The sequence below is a fragment of the Chenopodium album genome, chromosome 24 (genome assembly GCF_948465745.1).
Source record: "Chenopodium album chromosome 24, dcCheAlbu1.1, whole genome shotgun sequence".
Lineage (NCBI taxonomy): Eukaryota > Viridiplantae > Streptophyta > Magnoliopsida > Caryophyllales > Amaranthaceae > Chenopodium > Chenopodium album.
The window spans coordinates 27,354,252-27,373,272 of record NC_137857.1 but is presented as its reverse complement, the minus strand read 5'-3'; the positions used below and the strand labels follow the sequence as shown (position 1 = coordinate 27,373,272).

Here is a 19,021-nt window from a genome sequence, read left to right as displayed (position 1 = left end):
TGTGCTTTATAGTGTGTCAATTTCCCCAGTTTCCTAATTGCTTACTTTGCAGTTTTAGGAATCTAGCGTTTAATTAGTTGCAAAGTAGTGTTAATATTTGGGATAAACATGAAACAATAATACTTAATAATTTGGTCATCATGTTTTTATTTGAGTTTGTCCTTCCCTCTTTTTTTTTGTTCGTCTGATCCTTCTTCCATGTTTTGTTATGCTGTAGTGAATTAATTTGCTTAGGATTTGTCATTTGGTTGTTGTAAAATGAGTTTGATTTAGCGTGTTTCTTGACAAGTTGTTTTTTTTTTTTCATTTATTTGATTGTGTCCTATTTCTTAAGATTGATTAGGATTCACCTATATATATACGAAGTATATTTCTTTCTAGGCACTAGTATAAATGCTACTCCTTCTGTGTGCTTTTAAGTGATACATATTGACCGGCACATAGTTTTAGGCAATTTAATTGACTTAAATAAAATAAGAGGTAAGTGGGGTAGTGGAGTATTAAAAAATTGTTAAAGAAAGATAGTGGGGTTAATAATTTATTGAAAAGTAATATATGTGAGAGGAAAGATATAATAAAAAAAAGTAGTAGTGGGTTTGGGTGGGGACCATGAGAGGAGAGAGACATAATATTTTAATGAATTGTTTTGCCAAAAAAGGAAATGTATCACTTAAAAAAAACACGACCGGAAATGGAAAATGTATCATTTAAAAAAACACGGAGGGAGTATTCTATTATGTGAATTTTATTTAAAATTTTGAGTGCATATAGAATCTACAAGTTATACTTTGCAAGCTTATACTGACAAGATTGTATATATCGTTTTTAGGTGCTTATAGAATCTACAAGCTACGTTCTTAATCTCATATAAAATTGGAATCTCTTTTAACTATATTTTGTTAGTGAAGAAATCCTCCATGGTTAATTTTTTTTTTCTATGGGAATTCCAATCTCTTTTCTACTAATATTTGATTTGAACTTCTTAAGTTAATTATGCTCTTAAAAGTAAACAAGCTATCCTAATCATAACACAATAAACTTATATTGATAAACAGTCATACCACAATTGGTGTATTCTCAACTTAGCTGAGATAAACTCATTTTTCTTGGTATGAAGAGTTCTTGATTAGGTTATGTTAGTTTTCTCTCTCTCTATCTCTCTCTCTTTTTGTTTAAATATTGCAAAATTATTCAGATTTAATGTTATATTCTAAAATGCTTAGCTTCATAATTTTGGTGATATTGATGTGCATTGCTTTTGTTAGCTATGTAGCTTGTTTTGAATGCTTGTTTGGTCCAATTGTTTCCACTCATATGTTCATATTGTTCAGAATTTTTATTAATTTGTGGTTGTGTTTTGCTTTTGCTAGTTTCTTATGCTTGAATACTCTTATTCTGATAAAAGAGGGTGGCTTCTAGTTATTGCCTTATAGTACTTGGTGTCGTTTCTTGTAGTAATTGGTATTTCTATTACTATTAATATTTCTATCATCAGAGTTTAATTGCTAGTTTCTTATGCTTGAATACCGTTATTCTGAAACAAGAGGGTGGCTTGTTATTGCCTTATAGTAATAATACATATTTAAATTACTATTTTAATTTCTATCTTCAGTTAAAATGACTAAATTACTACTCAAAACTGGTGTGATGCTCCCAATACCATCACTTTTGGTGCTTCTTCAATTCAAGGTTGATTTCTAACATAGATATTTGCCTAATGATTCAAGAGGGGGATCCTTCCTGATAAGGTAACATGTAATTTGTTGTTTAGACCTTTGGTTTTTATTTTTTTTTTCTATTAATGTGCAACTGTCAACTATAAAGGCTTCTTCTTTTATAGGCATGATAGTAGTGAAGTTATCAAACAAGTTTTAAGTACTAGGCTTAGTCTTGATGTTATTCATTTGAGTTTGCTGAAAATGTGATATTTTGCATATAGTAATTTTAGTAATATTGTGCTGTAACTATTTAAAAGTTGTACATGTTATCATTTTGGCTATCTAGCTCTTTTTTCCCTGTATTTTATCTTCTAGAGTTGCGTTCTGCATACTAATGAGTTAAAGACTCTGTTTGAGCCGATGAGTGTGAGATATAATTGGTTGTGTGGGGATATCTGAGTGGAATTCCCATGTATTGTCATGGTAATGCATCTCCACTATTCAACTATATTTCTCATCGATATTTCTCAATATCCTTGTTCCTTCTTAACACCTATAGCACCAAATTAGAACAATAAATTGTAGAAAGATTGATGTTGTTGTTGCAGGATGTTGAACTGTTGTCGCTCCACCTTGTGTTGTTGCTCCATAATATTGTTGCTGATGTTGTTGGTCCATGATGATGTTGTTGTCTGTCTTCCTAGTCCACACTAAATCACTTAGTTCCTACCGAAGGATCTACAAACATCAAAGGGTGTGCTATGAATTCAAGGCCAACAATCATTCGAAACAATATGAACTTTGCTTTACGCCCCTTGCAAGCATATTAAGGAGCAGCTAATTGGAGATCGATTGAAGTTTTTTTTTTTTTTTTTTTTTTTTTTTTTTTTTTGTGAAGAAATGAGCAGATTTTTACCACTATGTACTAGTCATGGATGAAGTATAGGTTGGAATTATATTTCTTGTACTACCTAATAGAAAATTCATTACAATGAGATATTGTACATGTACTATATTTATATGCAATAGAAAAATTGGCTTAATTTTGTTATGTGTATATTGTTAATACTAGCATAGTAGTAAATTTTTAGTGTGAAATAATTTTTTAGGTAGTTATATTCTAGATATTTGTAAAGATTCCGGACAAAAAAAGTCACAAACAATGAGAATATAGATAGAAATAAGCGTCGCCAAAATATTGAACATCTAATATATGAGAATATGGACACAATAAAGCGTCGCCAAATTTGAAGTTTTCGACACAAAAAAGCGTCGATAAACTTGAGAAAATGCGCCAAAACTGCAAATTTCGACGCTTCGTATAAAAATTTGGACGTCTTATAGTGTCGAGATTTGCGACGCTTTTTTATGACGTCCAGTTTTCTCGACTCACATATTTTCGACGCTTTTTTGAAGCGTCGAGAAATATATTTTCGACGCTTTTTAGCGTCGAAAAATAGCTTGAAAAGCGTCTAAAAAGGACGGATTTTCTAGTAGTAGACTTGGGCGTGTTACCGCCGCGTGATTACGCAAGGCTACTCAAACTTACTAAATAAAACCAATACTTCGCAGCGGAAACTCAACCTTTCTTTTATTAATACTTATGAAAATAGTAACATTGTTATGAGTACTATAAATAAAGACAAGATCAACATTCCTAAACTAGGTGAAGCAAATCTCGGGACTCCCATATGCTCATTCATGACTCCACCTGAAAATAGTCAACACTGCTTACCATTACGGTAAACAGGGCGAACCAAAACAAATAGGAAATACGAATTAGCAAAATATGCTATGTACGATAAGTGCAAGATAATGTAAACTCAATTTATTTGCAAACATGCTTTTAAAACCAATTCCAATAGATAATCCAATAATTCCAAAACTCATGATTCAAAACCAATTCCAATGATTCAACATTCAAAATAATTGATAAACCAATTCCTTTAAAATCCAATTCCTTTTTGAACCAATTTCTTTAAATTCAATTCCTCACCCAAGTGTGCACACCCCCCAAGCTAGTCTCCTTATATTACAAGGCTATTCTTGAGGAAAGACTAGGTCATACAAAGTCCATAGTCTTATCAATAAACCAAATCCGCATAGTGGGATTACCAACATGCTTATAAAGCATTAATAATAATATTTCAATGGTTCAATAAATCCAATATAATTCAAACTCCTTTTTAATAATTCCACATACTTTCAAAATCAAAACCTCTTAAATAAATACTTGAGAATAAAATCTCATATTAATAAATTTCAAAATCAATAACTATTCCTTGAGAAACCTTTTATTTAATTCAACAACCCTTTTAAAATCAAATCCTTTATTTAAACACGATAAGTAATTCAAACATGATTTAAAAATCAATCATTCAAAATACTTTTATCAATACCTCCAAACATTATTTATTTCAAAAGCACAATTCAAATCAATTTAATTCAATCACCAATCAAATCATATAAAACATGTTATTCAAACCAATCACTTTCAAAGGTATCTAGCCACCTAACGTACCTTGATCCTTGCTTAGCAAACACACCAAAAGAACCTCAAGAATCTTGATAGAACACACCCTACAAATAAATATAACCTTAATCAATATAAGGTTAACAAATAATTAAAAACCCCCAACTATATGTACATGAACCTTTTAATTAATTTCTCATAAACATCATTAAAATATGATTTTATATAATTAAAAATACTCATAATAATTTTTTTATAAATCCCCCATAATAATAATAATTGAATAAGAGAAGAGAAGAAGAAAAGATAAGAAAACAAGAAAGAGAGAAGTATTGGATTTGCGTTGGAAAGAATAGGCAGAACTTGCAGAGGCTATAACTCCTTCGATATAACTCCGAATTGGGTGATTCTTGAGCCTAACCTCAAGGATTATTTGAGAGGAACAATCTTTTGTGAAACGTCAATACCCCAAAAACTGACCAAAAGTGCCCGAAAATTGGCTTCAAAGATAAACGGGATGATTTGTGTAAAATTAAGGAGAAGAATAGAAGAGAATTGGTGTGAAGAATGTGAGAAGTATGAAGGGGTATTTATAGGCTAGTATGAGCATGAATTATGGTAGGAAAATGTAGGAAGAATTATGGTAATTAGGGTTTAAGAGATTACTTGGAGAAGTGAATAAAGAATTAAGGAAAGTTTGGATATTAAGATGATTGTGTATACTTGAATATGGAAGGTATGTGTGTCATGAAAAATAATAAGGAAATTAGAATTACTTGGGGAATAATCAAGAGGAACAAAAGACAAGAGAATATAATGATTGGATACTAAAAAGATGGAGAATTAGAATTAAGGAAAATAGGAGATTCCCTTACTAGTATTTAGGAAGATTTTGCTCGGTTTAAGGAATAAAAATAATTGTGTAAAAAATATAGAATAATTAAATAAATAATTAATTAATTAAAATACCAATTATTCACCAATAATTAACTAAGAAAATCATATTTTCTATACATAGAAAATCCAAATTTCCTAGCTAAATAAATGGGAATTTTCGGCCATAATAATTAATTTATAAAATATTATTTTTCTTAAACTAAAATATCCGAAATATGTAAGTAATCCGGTTTTTAAAATAAGATAAATGGATAATAAATCTTATCCTAAATAATGATTAGTTTTCAAAATGCTTTTGGCGCCAAAATTCAAATATTATTTTGGCTCCAAATAATAAATTTACTAAAGTACCCTTTTTAGAAAATAATCCTTAATTAATTAGGAAAATACGTTTGAAAATACGGGGTATTACAATATGGCAAGTTAAGGGTCGATCCCTAGGGGATGCAATGATGAAAACTAGAGTCTAAGTCAAGCTACCTCGAAGATGGAATTGAGATTATGGTTGGCACTATGGTAACTAAAACAAATCTAATCAAGTAAATCAAAGGTCTAAACACTAGGGATATGGGTTCCACATGCAAGTTCAATGATAATGCTAGTTTAAAGCTAAATCAATTAATTCAAGTATTGCAAATTTGCAAGGGACAAACAATAGTAGCAATTAAGAGCGCTTAAATGCTATCTCCTATAGCCCAATCTAGGGGTCACTATGAAAGGCAAATCAAGGAGAATCACAAACAAACCCAATCAATTAGAGCAACTTTCAAATCAATTGTTCATGTCATTAAGAGTTGCAATGCAATCTAGATTAATATTATAGGTTGATCACTCCTAGTTTCACATGTAAAACTATGTCAACCAATTTAATTGCAACAATCAATCAATCAAAGAACATCAACTAGCAAATTCATCAATCAAACATGCTTCCCCCTTTCCCTAGCAACTAATCTACTCACTAATTATGGTGAAATTCAAGAACAAATAACTAGAAATTGCATTGATCATCATTCTAAATCAAAATCTAAGAGAAATCAAAATACTCAACAATATCAAACTCAAATCCAAAGAAAACAAGCAACAAACATGAATCAAACAAGAAGTAAGTAAGAAAATGAAATAAAGGAAGAGATACTCACTAATTTAATATTGATGATTGAAAATGAAGAAATCCAAACTTGATTGATCAAATGTTGAGTTGCAAATCCAAATCCAAGAACTTCTCTCTAACTTCTCTCTAAAACTAATCTAATGAAAATATTATCAAAAAGTTGGATTCAAAAAGGAATGACAATTGTATTTATAAGCTATACTTTATTTTTTTTTTGAAGGATTTTAAGGTTAGACTTTAAGTAAGTTTTAGTTCTTTTATTAGTTTTAATAATAAATTATTTAAAAAGGATAAAATAGTCCATTCAAATTTTCCCAACCAAAAACACCTCCTCTTAATATATTACATACTACCTCCGTTAAATATTATCTGCAACTTTTGCCATTTCGGGATGATCAGGGTTATCTGCAACTTTCCATTTTTTTGCCATTTTTAGTAAAAAAAATGCATGAAGTTACCATTTTACCCTTACTTAAGTTTTTTTTTTTAAATTACTACCCTTATTATCTCCTAATCTAATCTGATTTAACTAACCTAAAACTAATCAGATCTACTCTAACCTAATGATTCCCTCCCTTTATTTTCCATCTCCCTCCTTCTCTCTTCATTTACTCACATCCCCAACCATCAAAAATTAAATGCTGATGGTTGAGTTTCCCTTTATGTTCTTGAATCTTCTCCAGAAGATGAACCCTAGTTCATCGTATCTCGTCTTCTCTCTCCTCTTTTACCTCCGTTCTTCCTCTCATTCTCTCCAGATCTACTCCTCATCTCACCATTTTCGTGGTAAAAACGAGTCCCCTACGAGTATGCCTAACCTCGATCCTTTGAAAGATGCTTACCTTGCCACAAATGATAAGGGTGAGGAGAATCTCATCAACCACTTCCTCCATTGTTTTGAAACTGGCAACCCTTTTCCTCGTGACTTCTACGAATCTGCTGAGACTGGTGGGTACTGTACTCTGTACACATACAGGGCTTTGGGTCAAGTCCTCAAGAGTATTGATGAGGAGGAACGTTTGAAGAAGGAGGAGGGGAACTTGAAGAGGGAGGAGGACCCTGTTCCGCTGGTGGTTGAGTCTGGGTCTGCTGATCCTTCTCCTGCAGATCTGGGCTCTGCTGCTCCTGCTCCTGTAGATCTTGCTGTCGAATCTGCTTTGGGGGTTGCAGTGGCTCCTAAAAAGGGCCGATCTAAGAGGCCAAGGTCACCCCCCAAGGTCAGATCTACGAGGAAGGCGGCGCGTGTTGCTCTTAGAAGGATGCGTGGGCTTCCAGACCATGAGTTCATCATCCTTTCTTCTGATGAGGATGAGGATATGGAGGACGCTTCACCTTCTGCTGCCAAGGAGCCTGAATCTGGGTGCTCTGACGTCCCTGTGGTCAAATTCTATGTGAGGCGGATGAACCGTTCGGTTCAACCCTCTGAGTGACTGCTTTCGTAACGATTCCTAACCCTAATCTCTTTAATTTACTTTCTTGAGTCCCTCATATGTGTTGCTTGGTTGGATTTGGATTTATGCATGTGTTGGTTGGTTTGATTTGGTTTTATGCATGTGTTGGTTGGTTTGATTTGGTTTTATGCATGTGTTTGTTGGTTTGATTTGGTGATACTGGATTATGTTGTTGGTGGGTGAATTATATGAGTCCTGTTGTCTATATGCTGGTGGATTGTGGTCACTTGTTTGATGGATATGTTGGATGAGCATGCTTCTGGCTTAATTACATTCTTTGTGAGGCTGGAATCTTGTTCATATTATGTTAAGTTGTTATGTTGATGCTGATTTGGACAGTAGTACTTATGACTGATATGGTTATAGTGAATGATAATGCTGCCTTGATCTGTTTGCCTTGATCTCTCTATTTATGTACTGTCTAAGTTGGAACAAGGGATTGTGATTGATGAATGATGAAAGCTTAGGTCAGTTTGGTTTGATTGTTTTGTTTTGTGGTAAAGTCAATGTTCTCAATGATCATGTTTTGTAGAGAGCACTGTCTATGGCTTGGTGTTGTAGTTATACCAATGCATCAATGAGTCCCCCCCTGCTGCTTTTTGGCTGATGAATGTGTGGAGTCCCCCTTGTCTGTTTCAAATTCCACCCTTGTATGCTTCAAATGATGAAGGGACTCAATTGAATTTCACTTTACACATTTGAGTTGCTCCAACACTCTCTTGTTTGAGATTGTTGTAGAGGTAACAATGTTGTGAAGTGTAGTATTCAACAAAAAAAAAAAACCTTTCTGATGAACATGTTTTTTGCATACCACTTCAAAAAGTTGTCTTTGTCATTTTATTGACATAGTAATTTGAAAAGTTGATGCACATAAACAAAAGACTACACATTTGACTGCCTAAAGTGTTAGTTCAATGTAAATCACCAAAATACACCTAACCACCTATTCATTAACAAGAACATAAGGAAAAAAAAAAGTTAACTGGTTATGTGTGGCAGTCAATGTTGTCAGTGTGCAAAACCTGGTTTGTTACTTGAGTCCCCTAATTTGCATCCACTTCCATTTCTTCTGCTGCTTCTTGAGTCCCTTGATTGGCTGGCCTAAACATTGTGTTTAGAAACTCTACACTTCCCAGCACTATATTCCTTTGCACCTCCACCTTGTCTGGCAAAATGCCCAAATTCTCTAGCTTTTTCTTGTTCATATGGGGAATTTTGTACTTGTTACCCCCTTCTGCTTGCAATATCATGATCATGCATTTTTGCAAAGTGATCCATATGTACTTGTTGACCTCTGGTTTGAAAGTGTCATAAGACTCAATGACCTTCTTGACTAGCTCATCCAAGTTGCTTGGAAATGATTGGTACTGTAGTGACTGAATTGACCTGAACAATCCTAAGTCTAGCACATTCAAATCAGGTGACTGAGGTGGCTGAAACACCAATTCAATGTTGAACCCATTTGCAGTTGTTGCTTCAATGAATTCTTGATCTCTTGGAATCTGGTGTGGTCTTGCATTATCCCATTGAATTTTGACATTTTTGCTTAGACTTTGTGGCCATTTTGAGATGATTGATGGTATGACTTTTGTGAGCAACATATCCCTAATGACCTCCCTGTTCACATTTTGTATTGCCTTGGTCTCCCATGTTCCAGCAGGCCTGTTTTTGCTTGATTTTTTTGCTTGCTCTTTGACTGTGAAAGGGAAGATCCCATATTTCCCATCATGTAGTAGTTCCCCATTTCTCCCATACAATGGCTTTCCCACTACTGCCATAAACATTGCTTTGAGTTTGAATCTTGTTGACTGTTGAACTCTGTGTGGGTCTTCCTCACTTGGAAGGAGATAAAATCTCCTTTTATCTGGATTGAGATAGAACCATTTCTCATCTATGTGGATGACATGGTCCATATCCTCAAATGTAGGGTCTGAGTCCCCAATGATAGGATTAATGTGTGACAAAATCCATTTAATTCTTGCTATTTTGTGGTCACTTGTGAGAGCTAGTTTGTTGCTGCTTGTATGGGTTCTGAGCCTGCCTTTTTTTTTTAAATTGTGAAGAGTAACATGAGATATCTTCAATGCTGCTGCATAACTCCTCTCTGTCTGCCTAAGGTGCAGGGGCACTGACTGTAGGAATTCATCAGTAAATTCCCTTGGTTTAGGCCCTGTTCTTCCAATTTTTTTGGACCTGACATCAATCACATCACCTTGATCCAACTGTTTTTTGATATCCTTGAAAACCCTTGTGATTGTTGATTTGTGTACATTGAATTTCTGTGACAATTCTTGCATGTAACCTCTTGGTAAGTTGCCATTGTGCATTTTGAGTAACATTGCATCTACAATCTCCCTCTTCTTGTGCAAATCAAGTTGTTTTCTGCTTGTTGGTGCTTGAATGTTGCCTTGATCTTCTGTTTGTTGCTGTCCCTGTTGGTCATTGTCTTGCTGCCCCTGTTCTTCCATTACTTCATCATCAGATTCATCATACAAGCCATTATCTTGCATGTATTCTTCATAATCATAGTACAGCTCTGCTAGTTCTTCTTCTGTTAACAGTTGATCAACATCCAAAAACACCCCTTCTTCATACTCTGCCATGACTTTTACTACACATGAAATTTTTCCAGCTTTAGGTTGATGAAACAGGAGTCCCTGCTGGTTTTTTTTTTGTGAAGAAGGGGCGTTCCTGGTAGGCTATATGGATGATGGAGGTGCCAAGCCAATGAAGCGTATGTCAATGTGAAGATGATGTGTAGCACTGACTTTAGTTAGGATAATTTTTTGGATAATTAGGGAATTAATGACTGTGATTAGTGCTAACTTTTGGAAAACTAATGGTGTAATTTTGAAAATTTCATGGCTTGTCTTTTGGGAGAAACATTGAATGCTATTGTAATGAATGAGGCTCCTTTTATGCCTCATAAATGCTCAAACTTAGTTGCTGAAATCTGTTTTTTTTTTAAATTTTGGTGGGAGTTTTGAATCTCCAAAAAATTCAGATTGTTTGAAATTTTTGTGAAATTTTAAGAGGGAAATCTCTTTCCCTCTTAAAACTAACAGATTTCCCCACTCAAATGCAAGTGGGGGGGTCAGCTTTTCTCTCTCCTCTACTTTAATTAAATCCTCTAAACTAATTTTCACCCCTCAAATTTTGTATCGTGAACCGCAAACTCCTCCAAAGTTGCAGATAACATTTAACGGAGGTAGTAGATTTCTTCTATTTTAGTTTTCCCCCCTTTCACTTCATCTAAAATTCTACACCTCACTTTTTCGATTTCCATAACCCTAAAAAACCTAACTTTTTCATTCTCTTGACCTTCTCCCTCTTGGCTTATCAAATTCTCGTCGGTAAGTTTGTATTTCTTCTAATAATTATAAGTATTGTTGTTAAATTTCTTTCCAAATTCCATTTTTATGATTATTATTCAAACTTTTTTTTCTTAATTGTTCTGCTTTAGCTTTTAATTTGTTTATCCAACTTGATTGAGGCGATGTCGGGCAGAGGCGATGATGCTGGGACGAGGATGTCGGACAGCGAAAGTTCATACGATGAAAAATGGGACAGCATGTGGGAAAACGAAAGTTCAGACGAAGAAGCTGGAAAGACTTTGTCGGACAACGGAAGTCCAGGCGATGAACCTTTGTCGAAGAAGCCAAAACTTGCTGTAATTTTTTTCTATCTACTTATTCTTCAGTTATTCTCCATCTCTATTATTTATTATTATGATTATATGCTTTGGGTTAGTAAGATTGTTAGAAATAGCATATTGGGCAAAATCATACACTATAATTAAAGGGAAAAGCTTGTATACCAATTTTCATTATAAATAAGCCTTGCACGAATATATGTAGTTTAACATAAGGACGGGTTAATTACTAGTTTACAATGTAAAAATGAGAAGAAATTGCATGAAAATCTGTTTATGAACTAACTCATACTATTGGATTGCAAAATAACCAGAGCGACCTTAATGAAGTCACTATTGATGAGCATTTGGAAGCAACTGAGGAAGCTGGATTAAAAGAGTTAATCTTAGATAGTTGCGGAGATTTTTTAAGAGATTGCAAGGAATTACCTGATCAACTTTATGATAGTCTGATCGAAGGAATTACCACTCTTGTTTACCTGCTGTATGACAAGGTACTCTAATTCCTGTGATTTTCTCCTGTCCTCTTTCTGCTTTATAGTCTTTAAAAGTTGGGATGTTTCAAACCAGAATGATGACATGCGTCTGGTCATTGGTCATTGTTCCTTTCTGCTGTATGCTTATTATATTGTTTATACATCTATACTTGACAGGAGGATTTATACCGGATAGGAAGTTCTCGCATAGTTATTGATCAACAAATAAAATTTTGGGAAGAACTTGCTCCTATAGGAGAGAAGGTGTGTGTTTACTGTTTAGTGTGGAATGTACCGTACATTTTGTCTTTGCCCTTTTGGTTAAAAACTGGTATCAGCAATTTGCAAGTGTATTCCTTCAGTTTATGTATTTTTTTCATTGGTGAATGATGAGGAAAAAGTTGTACTCCTTTTTCCTCAATTTTTTTTTTTTTTTTTTTTTTTTTTTTTGTAAAGGATTATTTACATGTCAAATAGGCACGTGGTATGCTTATGTTGATTTTTTTTTTTTTTTAATGCAATGCCATTAGTAAGAAAGGTATTATTTATTTGATACTTTATCGTCTAAAAACTGTCATAAAACCTTTTGAGGTGCCTTGTATGAAACTACATGCCTAAACTCTGAAATTGAAGCTTGAAAGCTCAAAATTCAATATTTTTTTATAGTAAAAATAAATTGTCCTATCACATCACTTGTATAGAGGATTAAAGGAAGGTATGGGAAAGTAGTGCCATTGTATCTTTGTTGCAAGTTAAGTCAATCAATCATGTATCTTTATTTTTTTCACAGAATTAATCAATGTATGAGTTTTGCAAGTGAATATACCATTTAAAGGGTTTAGTTGATCAATAATTTGTGTTTTTTATTTTTTATTTTTTTTTTTTCTGTTGCAGAATGAATCAGTTCATGAGTTGTGCAAGTGGATTTTCCATAGAAAGGTTGACCGGGAAAGATACTCTTTGTTGACCGAAATTGATCTTGGCAATATGGTTTTGGTAACGCTTTGAAATATTGATGTTGTTTAGTTGCCATTTCCATGTGATGATTCCATTCCTTCTGATGTTTGCTTTCAATGTGCAGCATTATAGCAGTTTCCCATATGAAAAGCCTTATGTGGTATGTGCATATACTAGTTAATATTTTGCGCATCTTGGTGCATAAGATGAATGTATGAATAATTTGGTTATTGCTTTAGTAAGATATGACTTGATGCTAGACAATAAGCCGAATGCCTTTTTTGAATTTGTGAAGATTTTGGCGTACCTATTTTGCATAGGAACTTCAACCCGTCCGTGTATGGCTGTATATTGACTTTTTTTTTTTTTGTTTGTCTCCCCAGTTTGCCCGCTGCAAGGAAAATATGAAGGTAGCATGGTTTTTCTTGCTTTTCTGATGACTACGGACTACCAGGTTTTCTTGTTATGTTCATAATTTGCTGAGCTTTTTTGTTATTACAGAGTACTATTGATGACAAGATTCTGAAAGCAATCAGAAAAGTGAAACTCTGTCCTAGATTAACGGTAAAATTCTAAATACTGATAAGTGTGTTTGCTTATCAATGATCATTTTTTGTGTTGAAGGGTATACATAGACGTATGAACACTTTTGTTTGAATTGAAAATACTGCTTTATATTATCTTGGGTTTCTGGGGGCTGTTAAAGTCTAAAAAAAATTTAATCTGGCTTAGTATTAGTTGTTTTATTCATAATCCTTGGTTTAAACTATAAAGTGAACCTATATGTCAATTCTTGTACTTTTTGCTTTGTTTTGTCGCATTAATTTTACATTAATTTGGACTAAATACTCATCTGTACAGTTGATGCAACACCTCTAGATCACATCCAAATTAAGTTGCCTTTTTTTCACCCATATAGCCACTTCTCTTCCTAGGAAGTTAAGCAATGGTGGTGGCTAATGGAAGATGGGTTATGTGACAATCAACATCCTTTGTTTCTTTTGAGAGTGTGTTCAAACACTTCAAAGGCAGAATGTTGTTAGAGAACCATTTTTGTCAAATTTTTGTAAAGAGGGTAGAAGTATATTTTTATTTAATTAGATATCTTCTCCATTGCCTATCATAATAGGAAGACTTCGGTTGGATTCTAGAATAGCTACAGTGGGATGGGAGAATGATTGTAAAATGGAAGGATAACTTCTCCAACCAATACTCTAAATTCTTACTAATAAATCACTCCAAATAATGCCATAATATATGTGGATATTGTAGCCTGAAATTTGCTTGAAGAAAAAGAATATATCTAATGATCTATTACAAGTCAAATCCTTAATTCTTCATCCTATTTCTCTTTTTAGGCAGTCCCAAATATTTGCTTCATTTCTTTGTATAAAAAATTCTCCCTACTTTTTCACACATGATGGGGGCCATACCAGCCCCATTACTCTTCTCTCCTTTTTCTTCATATTCGTTTGTGTGCATAGCCCACAAGGAGCAAAGAAATAGGGTTGAAGGAGTTGTTTTTTAGTTGTAAATATAGTAATATTCTAAATCTAAGTCCTAATATTATGTTGTCGATAATTTGATTGAAAATGCAAATAATCCTCAATTCTATAGAACTTATAGATTTCCTCAATTAGTACTCAAGATAATGAATTTTATACATGTTTTCTTTCTTATCTGCATCATTAAGAGCATCCACAGGGTGCTTTAGTCATCTCATCATGCAAGAGATCAGTCTAGGCTTGAGGTCCGTTTCACATATGCAAGGAGCAGGCCTAAAATAAGCATGGAAATGCTTGATGAGCTGGAAGTAGTTTGTTATGGAATCAGTTTGGGGAGTGGGCCAAATAGTAACTCAAGAATAAGTTTGTTATTTTGATTCCCTGTATTAGCTGTTGCTTGAGTTTGTTAAACTTGACCTTGGTATCAAATAGAGCTAGTGGGATAGGGGGTAGGTATCCAGAAATTATTGTTGAAGTTTGTTTTGGAGAGAACCTTCCTCTCTAAAGAATGCCTTGTATTATGAATTATGCTAATTGCAATACACTTATCCCTTGGCTGCTATTTCTATCTCTGATACTAGCTTGAATACTCTCTGTTTTCATACACAATTCTAGCACATAACTTCCTCGAGCTGTTGAACTTGAATGTACCTTAAAGCTTAAATTGAAATGCCATCAAAAGAAATAATATTTGCTGACGACGTGGTCTTCTTTCCTGGAGCAGGTTGACCAATATACAGTTTTACTGATGGAGATGTTTACGGATCGTGATATGAAATGTCAAGAGTTCTTGGTTGCCAAAGCTGTGGAGATAATTGATATTGAAACCTTGTACCGCTTAGATGCTCATTCACTGTCTTTTATTGTGGAGGAGTGGCTAAATTCAGAGAGGTCTCCCCATGAAGAGTTTGACAGCCTTCTTAAACGTCACTTATTATATATTATTCTGTGGAGAAAAATGATGGTGTGTTTGCTTAACCTTCGAAGTTTTAATCCTCTTTGATATCCTTATGTTTGAGGGGTGTGTGCTACTGGTTCATCAATGGTTGAGGGTGGGCTGTTTTTAAACATTCAAATATTTGCTCTTTTTTAAGCGTGAAATTTTCCCAACTATTTTCATCTTGTTTATGTTCCAGGTCAAAGATAACTTGGAGAGTGCGCTTACTCCTTTTACTCTTTTATTTTTGAGAGAGGACATGTCTATGTCCGAGAATTTATTTCACTTTTGTGAACTTGCTGAACTTCGTCGTAAGGCTGAAGGGGCTCATTTTATCAAAAGGGATCATTTTATGTGGGCCTTTCGTGAGAGAGGATATGGTACTTGTTCTGAAATTGACCTTACTTAAATATTTTTTTTATTATTTTCTTCAAGGTCTATTTTGCTACTAGTGTTTATTTAACACAAATTCTGTTGGGTTCATGCTGCTGCAGAGCTCCCTAGTATTTTTATGAATATTGCAGCATCTAGAATTGCCGATGATAAAGCTGATCAACCTCCTTATCACATATATGAGACTGCGTTTGCGTTGTCAAAGGCTGGTATGTTTCCTATTGCCTTGTAACTTTGAGCTGTTTATGGTGCGGCCTTGAGGACATTTTCCTGTTTTGATGTGGGCAATCATGTATATAATCTTGGGTTGTCATATTGTTGGCTGTAAACGTTAAAAAACACTAATCCTGTTGTAACATAGCTTTTCCTTCTCTTGGGCTGCAGTTCAAGAGTCCCTTCAATTCGAACATCTTGCCTTTGCGGTGGTTTTCGGCGATTCTTTTGGCTTTTCTAATGAGGAGGAGGTAAATGTCTTAATTGGTCGCTATGACTTGGTTATCTGCTGCTGAAGTTGTCACATATTTGTGTGTGCTTTTTTTATTTTTGAAGGGAATTTTCCAGTGTTATTTGCAGCCCTTGTTACATGTCAGTTTCTAATATTTTCATTGTTATGTTCAGGTGAGAAAAATGAAAGTAGACTTCAAAGCTTTCAAGACTGGTATCTCTCTTATATCTCAAATTTTCTCCTTGTAAAATATAATATACGAATATCAAATTGTAAATATTTGATAGGATTGTCATTATCATATATGCTATTCTTTTCAGCTTTAAGTAACCATGGTATGAGCTTCCCAAAGGATCGGTCTGCTTTAAAAACCAGGTCTTATTTTTTGGAAGAGTATTTCGATGACGAGGAGGAAAAAACAATTATGTGGTTCAAAGGTAGACTTAAGGAAGGCTTGTTGGACAAGTTAGCCTTTTGACTTGTACATAATGAGATTGTGATAGCCTAATGTATTTCAACTAGTCTAAAAATGTTATAAATTTTGATTTGAGATTTTTAAAGTGTTTCATATTAATATAATTTATAATACAAACTAGCTTAAGGCCCGTGTCATGCACAGTAAGTCTAATTTTTTTAAGAATTATTTATACCCAACAAATAAAATTTGATAAAACATTCCAATCAAATACGAAGTATATATAGAATTTATAATGTCATAGGGCCTGTTCACATTTACTAAACTGACCTGATTGGAGCCAAACTAAACTGAACTGATTGGAGCCGGACTGAACTGAAATTAAGTAAATGTGAACAGACCCATAATCTATATTAATAGACAAATAAACAAATTATATAAAAAGTGGATTTTTTTAGTCTGCCCGAACTCGATAATTTTTCAGGTGGGCCTTGATCAGGTCTAGGCCATATTATTGAATACTTATTTATAAATGCATTTTTAATTGGAAAAATTAGAAATAATAATCCCAACTTTCATCAATTTTGGTAGAATAATCCTAACTTTGGATTATACTAGAATAATCCGAACTTTAGGGAGTGTTCTTTTTCTTCAATCCCAAAAACTGGTGACCGGTTGAATAGGTTTTTTTTTTATTTTTTTAAAAAGTGACACGTGTCACATGTTAATTGGTTAGAAAAAATTAAAATTAAAAAAAAATAAAAACAAACCAATTAAATAAATAAAAAAAACACCCAGCCTCAAACTCCCAACTCCGACAACCCTCAACGCCAGAAGCTGCCCCAACTCCGCTGGTTCTCCCTCCCCTCGCCTGAACGTCGCCGCCCACTAATACACCTCCTCCCGCCGGCCAATTGCTTCAGCCACTCACGAAACCCCTTTTCATCTTCTCTCAAAATCTCAATTGCTCCCAGCCATTAAACCCGGCCACCTGAGCGCCGCTTGTCACTGTATGCTTCATTCACCTGTGCTTGGACACTCCCTCGAAACCCCTCCTTTGAAACCTTCATTTTCGTTGGTGGGTTTTTGGGGTTTTGATTGGTGGCTGCAATTTAGGGGCCGGGTTTCGGGGATGCGATTAAGGGGTTCGGTGGTTGCGTGGGGGAATAGAAAGGGGTTTCGAGAATGGGGAGAAACGACGGCACAAGGGGTGGGGGACAGACGGCAGTTCGGAGAGAGGAGGGGTGGCGGTCTGGCTGTGGTGGTGGCCCTGGTGGGGGAAGGGGAAGGGGACGGTGGGGGAGGGAGGTTGGCTGGGTTTTCAGATTTTTTTTTATTTTTTTTTTTAAATTTTTTGGACCAATCAGAGCTTGCCACGTGTTAAGTGACCTGATATAGTAGGTCATTGACTTTTGTTGACCGGTTAGGGATTGAAGAAAAAGAACACCCCCTAAAGTTCGGATTATTCTAGTATAATCCAAAGTTAGGATTATTCTACAAAAATTGATGAAAGTTGGGATTATTTTTTCTAATTTTTCCTTTTTAATAAACATCTAAAATCAATCGAACAACAAACTAAAATCTCTACTAAAATTATTAGCAAAAGTGCAAAAACATACACAAAATTACCAATAATATACCACCTTTAAATTTAAAAAATCATTTTTTAAAACCATCTCAAAAATCATTTGTTAAACACAACATTTATTTTATAGCTATACAATACTCTTTATATCAATTTGTGATAATATGTATGTATAGTAGTAAAATTTCATAAACAAAATTGTACTCCCTCCGTGTTTTTTTAAGTGACACACTTCCATTTTCGGCCGTGTTTTTTAAAGTGACAACTTCCTCTTTTAGAAATAACTTACATTTTAATAATACTAGGGGAGCCGACATTATCGATGTTTATGGTCGAGTTGTAATAGCTTTGTCATGACACCCAAAACCTATTAGCTATACTTTTAAACACATATACTAAGAAATAAATTGTTGACAATTATTACATCTTTAGATAAGTACGGAAATGTAACATTTGAAATATATAGATAAATGTGATGAACGTTGTATAGTTGTGCTACATTCTAAACTTTAGTTAATCTACTTTAAAATAACACCCACATAAAGCAACAACTTTTCGTTTTCCATTAACTAATGCTGTCATAGAATTAAACTATAACCTTAAACTTTATTATTCCATCCTTCATTTAATTTTTAATTGATTAATGGGTCTTAAGTAAAATTACAAAATTACACATGGTGGTATGAAGGTAAACAAACATTTTAAGGGGTATAATGTTCCATGCACTATTCATAAGAGTAATCTTATACTTTTTATAAGGTAGGGATATCTTCACCCCCACTATCTCTTACTTTATCATTTTTCACTCCTTTCATGGTCCCCACTCCCTCTCACATTCTTTTACTTTATCATTTCTCACTCCTCCAATCTACCCCACTAACATTTTATTTTATTAAAGTCAATAAAATCTCCTAAAACTCTGTGTCTGTCAAACTGTGTCACTTAAAAATACACAGAGGGAGTAATTAACATGAAGGAAAAATTGTCCGGAATAATCCGACCTTTGGGTCATCTGCTCAAAATAATCCCACCTTTTGATTATTTTTTAATAATCCTACTTCTATAC

At 34.1% G+C, this 19,021-nt stretch overlaps 2 protein-coding genes across 5 annotated transcripts; one reads left to right on the top strand and one right to left on the bottom strand.

Annotated features, from left to right (window-relative positions):
- Positions 1-8,633: 8,633 nt before the first annotated feature.
- Positions 8,634-10,193, bottom strand: LOC145610728 (uncharacterized). The gene has a single exon (XM_081666031.1). It carries the CDS (start codon positions 10,191-10,193, stop codon positions 8,634-8,636), a length of 1,560 nt encoding a protein of 519 aa, XP_081522157.1.
- A 637-nt stretch (positions 10,194-10,830) lies between these two features.
- LOC145611520 (uncharacterized) lies at positions 10,831-16,494 on the top strand. Of its 4 annotated transcripts, none has more exons than XM_081666860.1 (14): positions 10,831-10,939; positions 11,054-11,260; positions 11,557-11,736; positions 11,896-11,982; positions 12,613-12,714; positions 12,800-12,835; positions 13,059-13,085; positions 13,177-13,239; positions 14,905-15,144; positions 15,317-15,497; positions 15,612-15,719; positions 15,895-15,974; positions 16,129-16,168; positions 16,276-16,494. In XM_081666860.1, exons 2-14 carry the CDS (start codon positions 11,087-11,089, stop codon positions 16,431-16,433), a joined length of 1,476 nt encoding a protein of 491 aa, XP_081522986.1. In that variant the 5' UTR covers positions 10,831-10,939; positions 11,054-11,086; the 3' UTR covers positions 16,434-16,494. The 4 variants fall into 4 exon arrangements, with proteins under 4 accessions (XP_081522986.1, XP_081522984.1, XP_081522988.1 ...); XM_081666858.1 differs by having other exon boundaries at positions 10,832-10,943; XM_081666859.1 differs by having other exon boundaries at positions 10,836-10,943; positions 11,084-11,260.
- Positions 16,495-19,021: the final 2,527 nt, after the last annotated feature.

Excerpts from the sequence above, each read along its gene's own strand:
- LOC145610728 (XM_081666031.1), bottom strand. The coding sequence starts at position 10,193 with ATGGCAGAGTATGAAGAAGGGGTGTTTTTGGATGTTGATCAACTGTTA.
- LOC145611520 (XM_081666860.1), top strand. The coding sequence starts at position 11,087 with ATGTCGGGCAGAGGCGATGATGCTGGGACGAGGATGTCGGACAGCGAA. Across the intron at positions 11,261-11,556 it reads CGAAGAAGCCAAAACTTGCT|AGCGACCTTAATGAAGTCAC; the intron begins GTAATTTTTTTC and ends CAAAATAACCAG. Across the intron at positions 15,145-15,316 it reads TTCTGTGGAGAAAAATGATG|GTCAAAGATAACTTGGAGAG; the intron begins GTGTGTTTGCTT and ends TTTATGTTCCAG.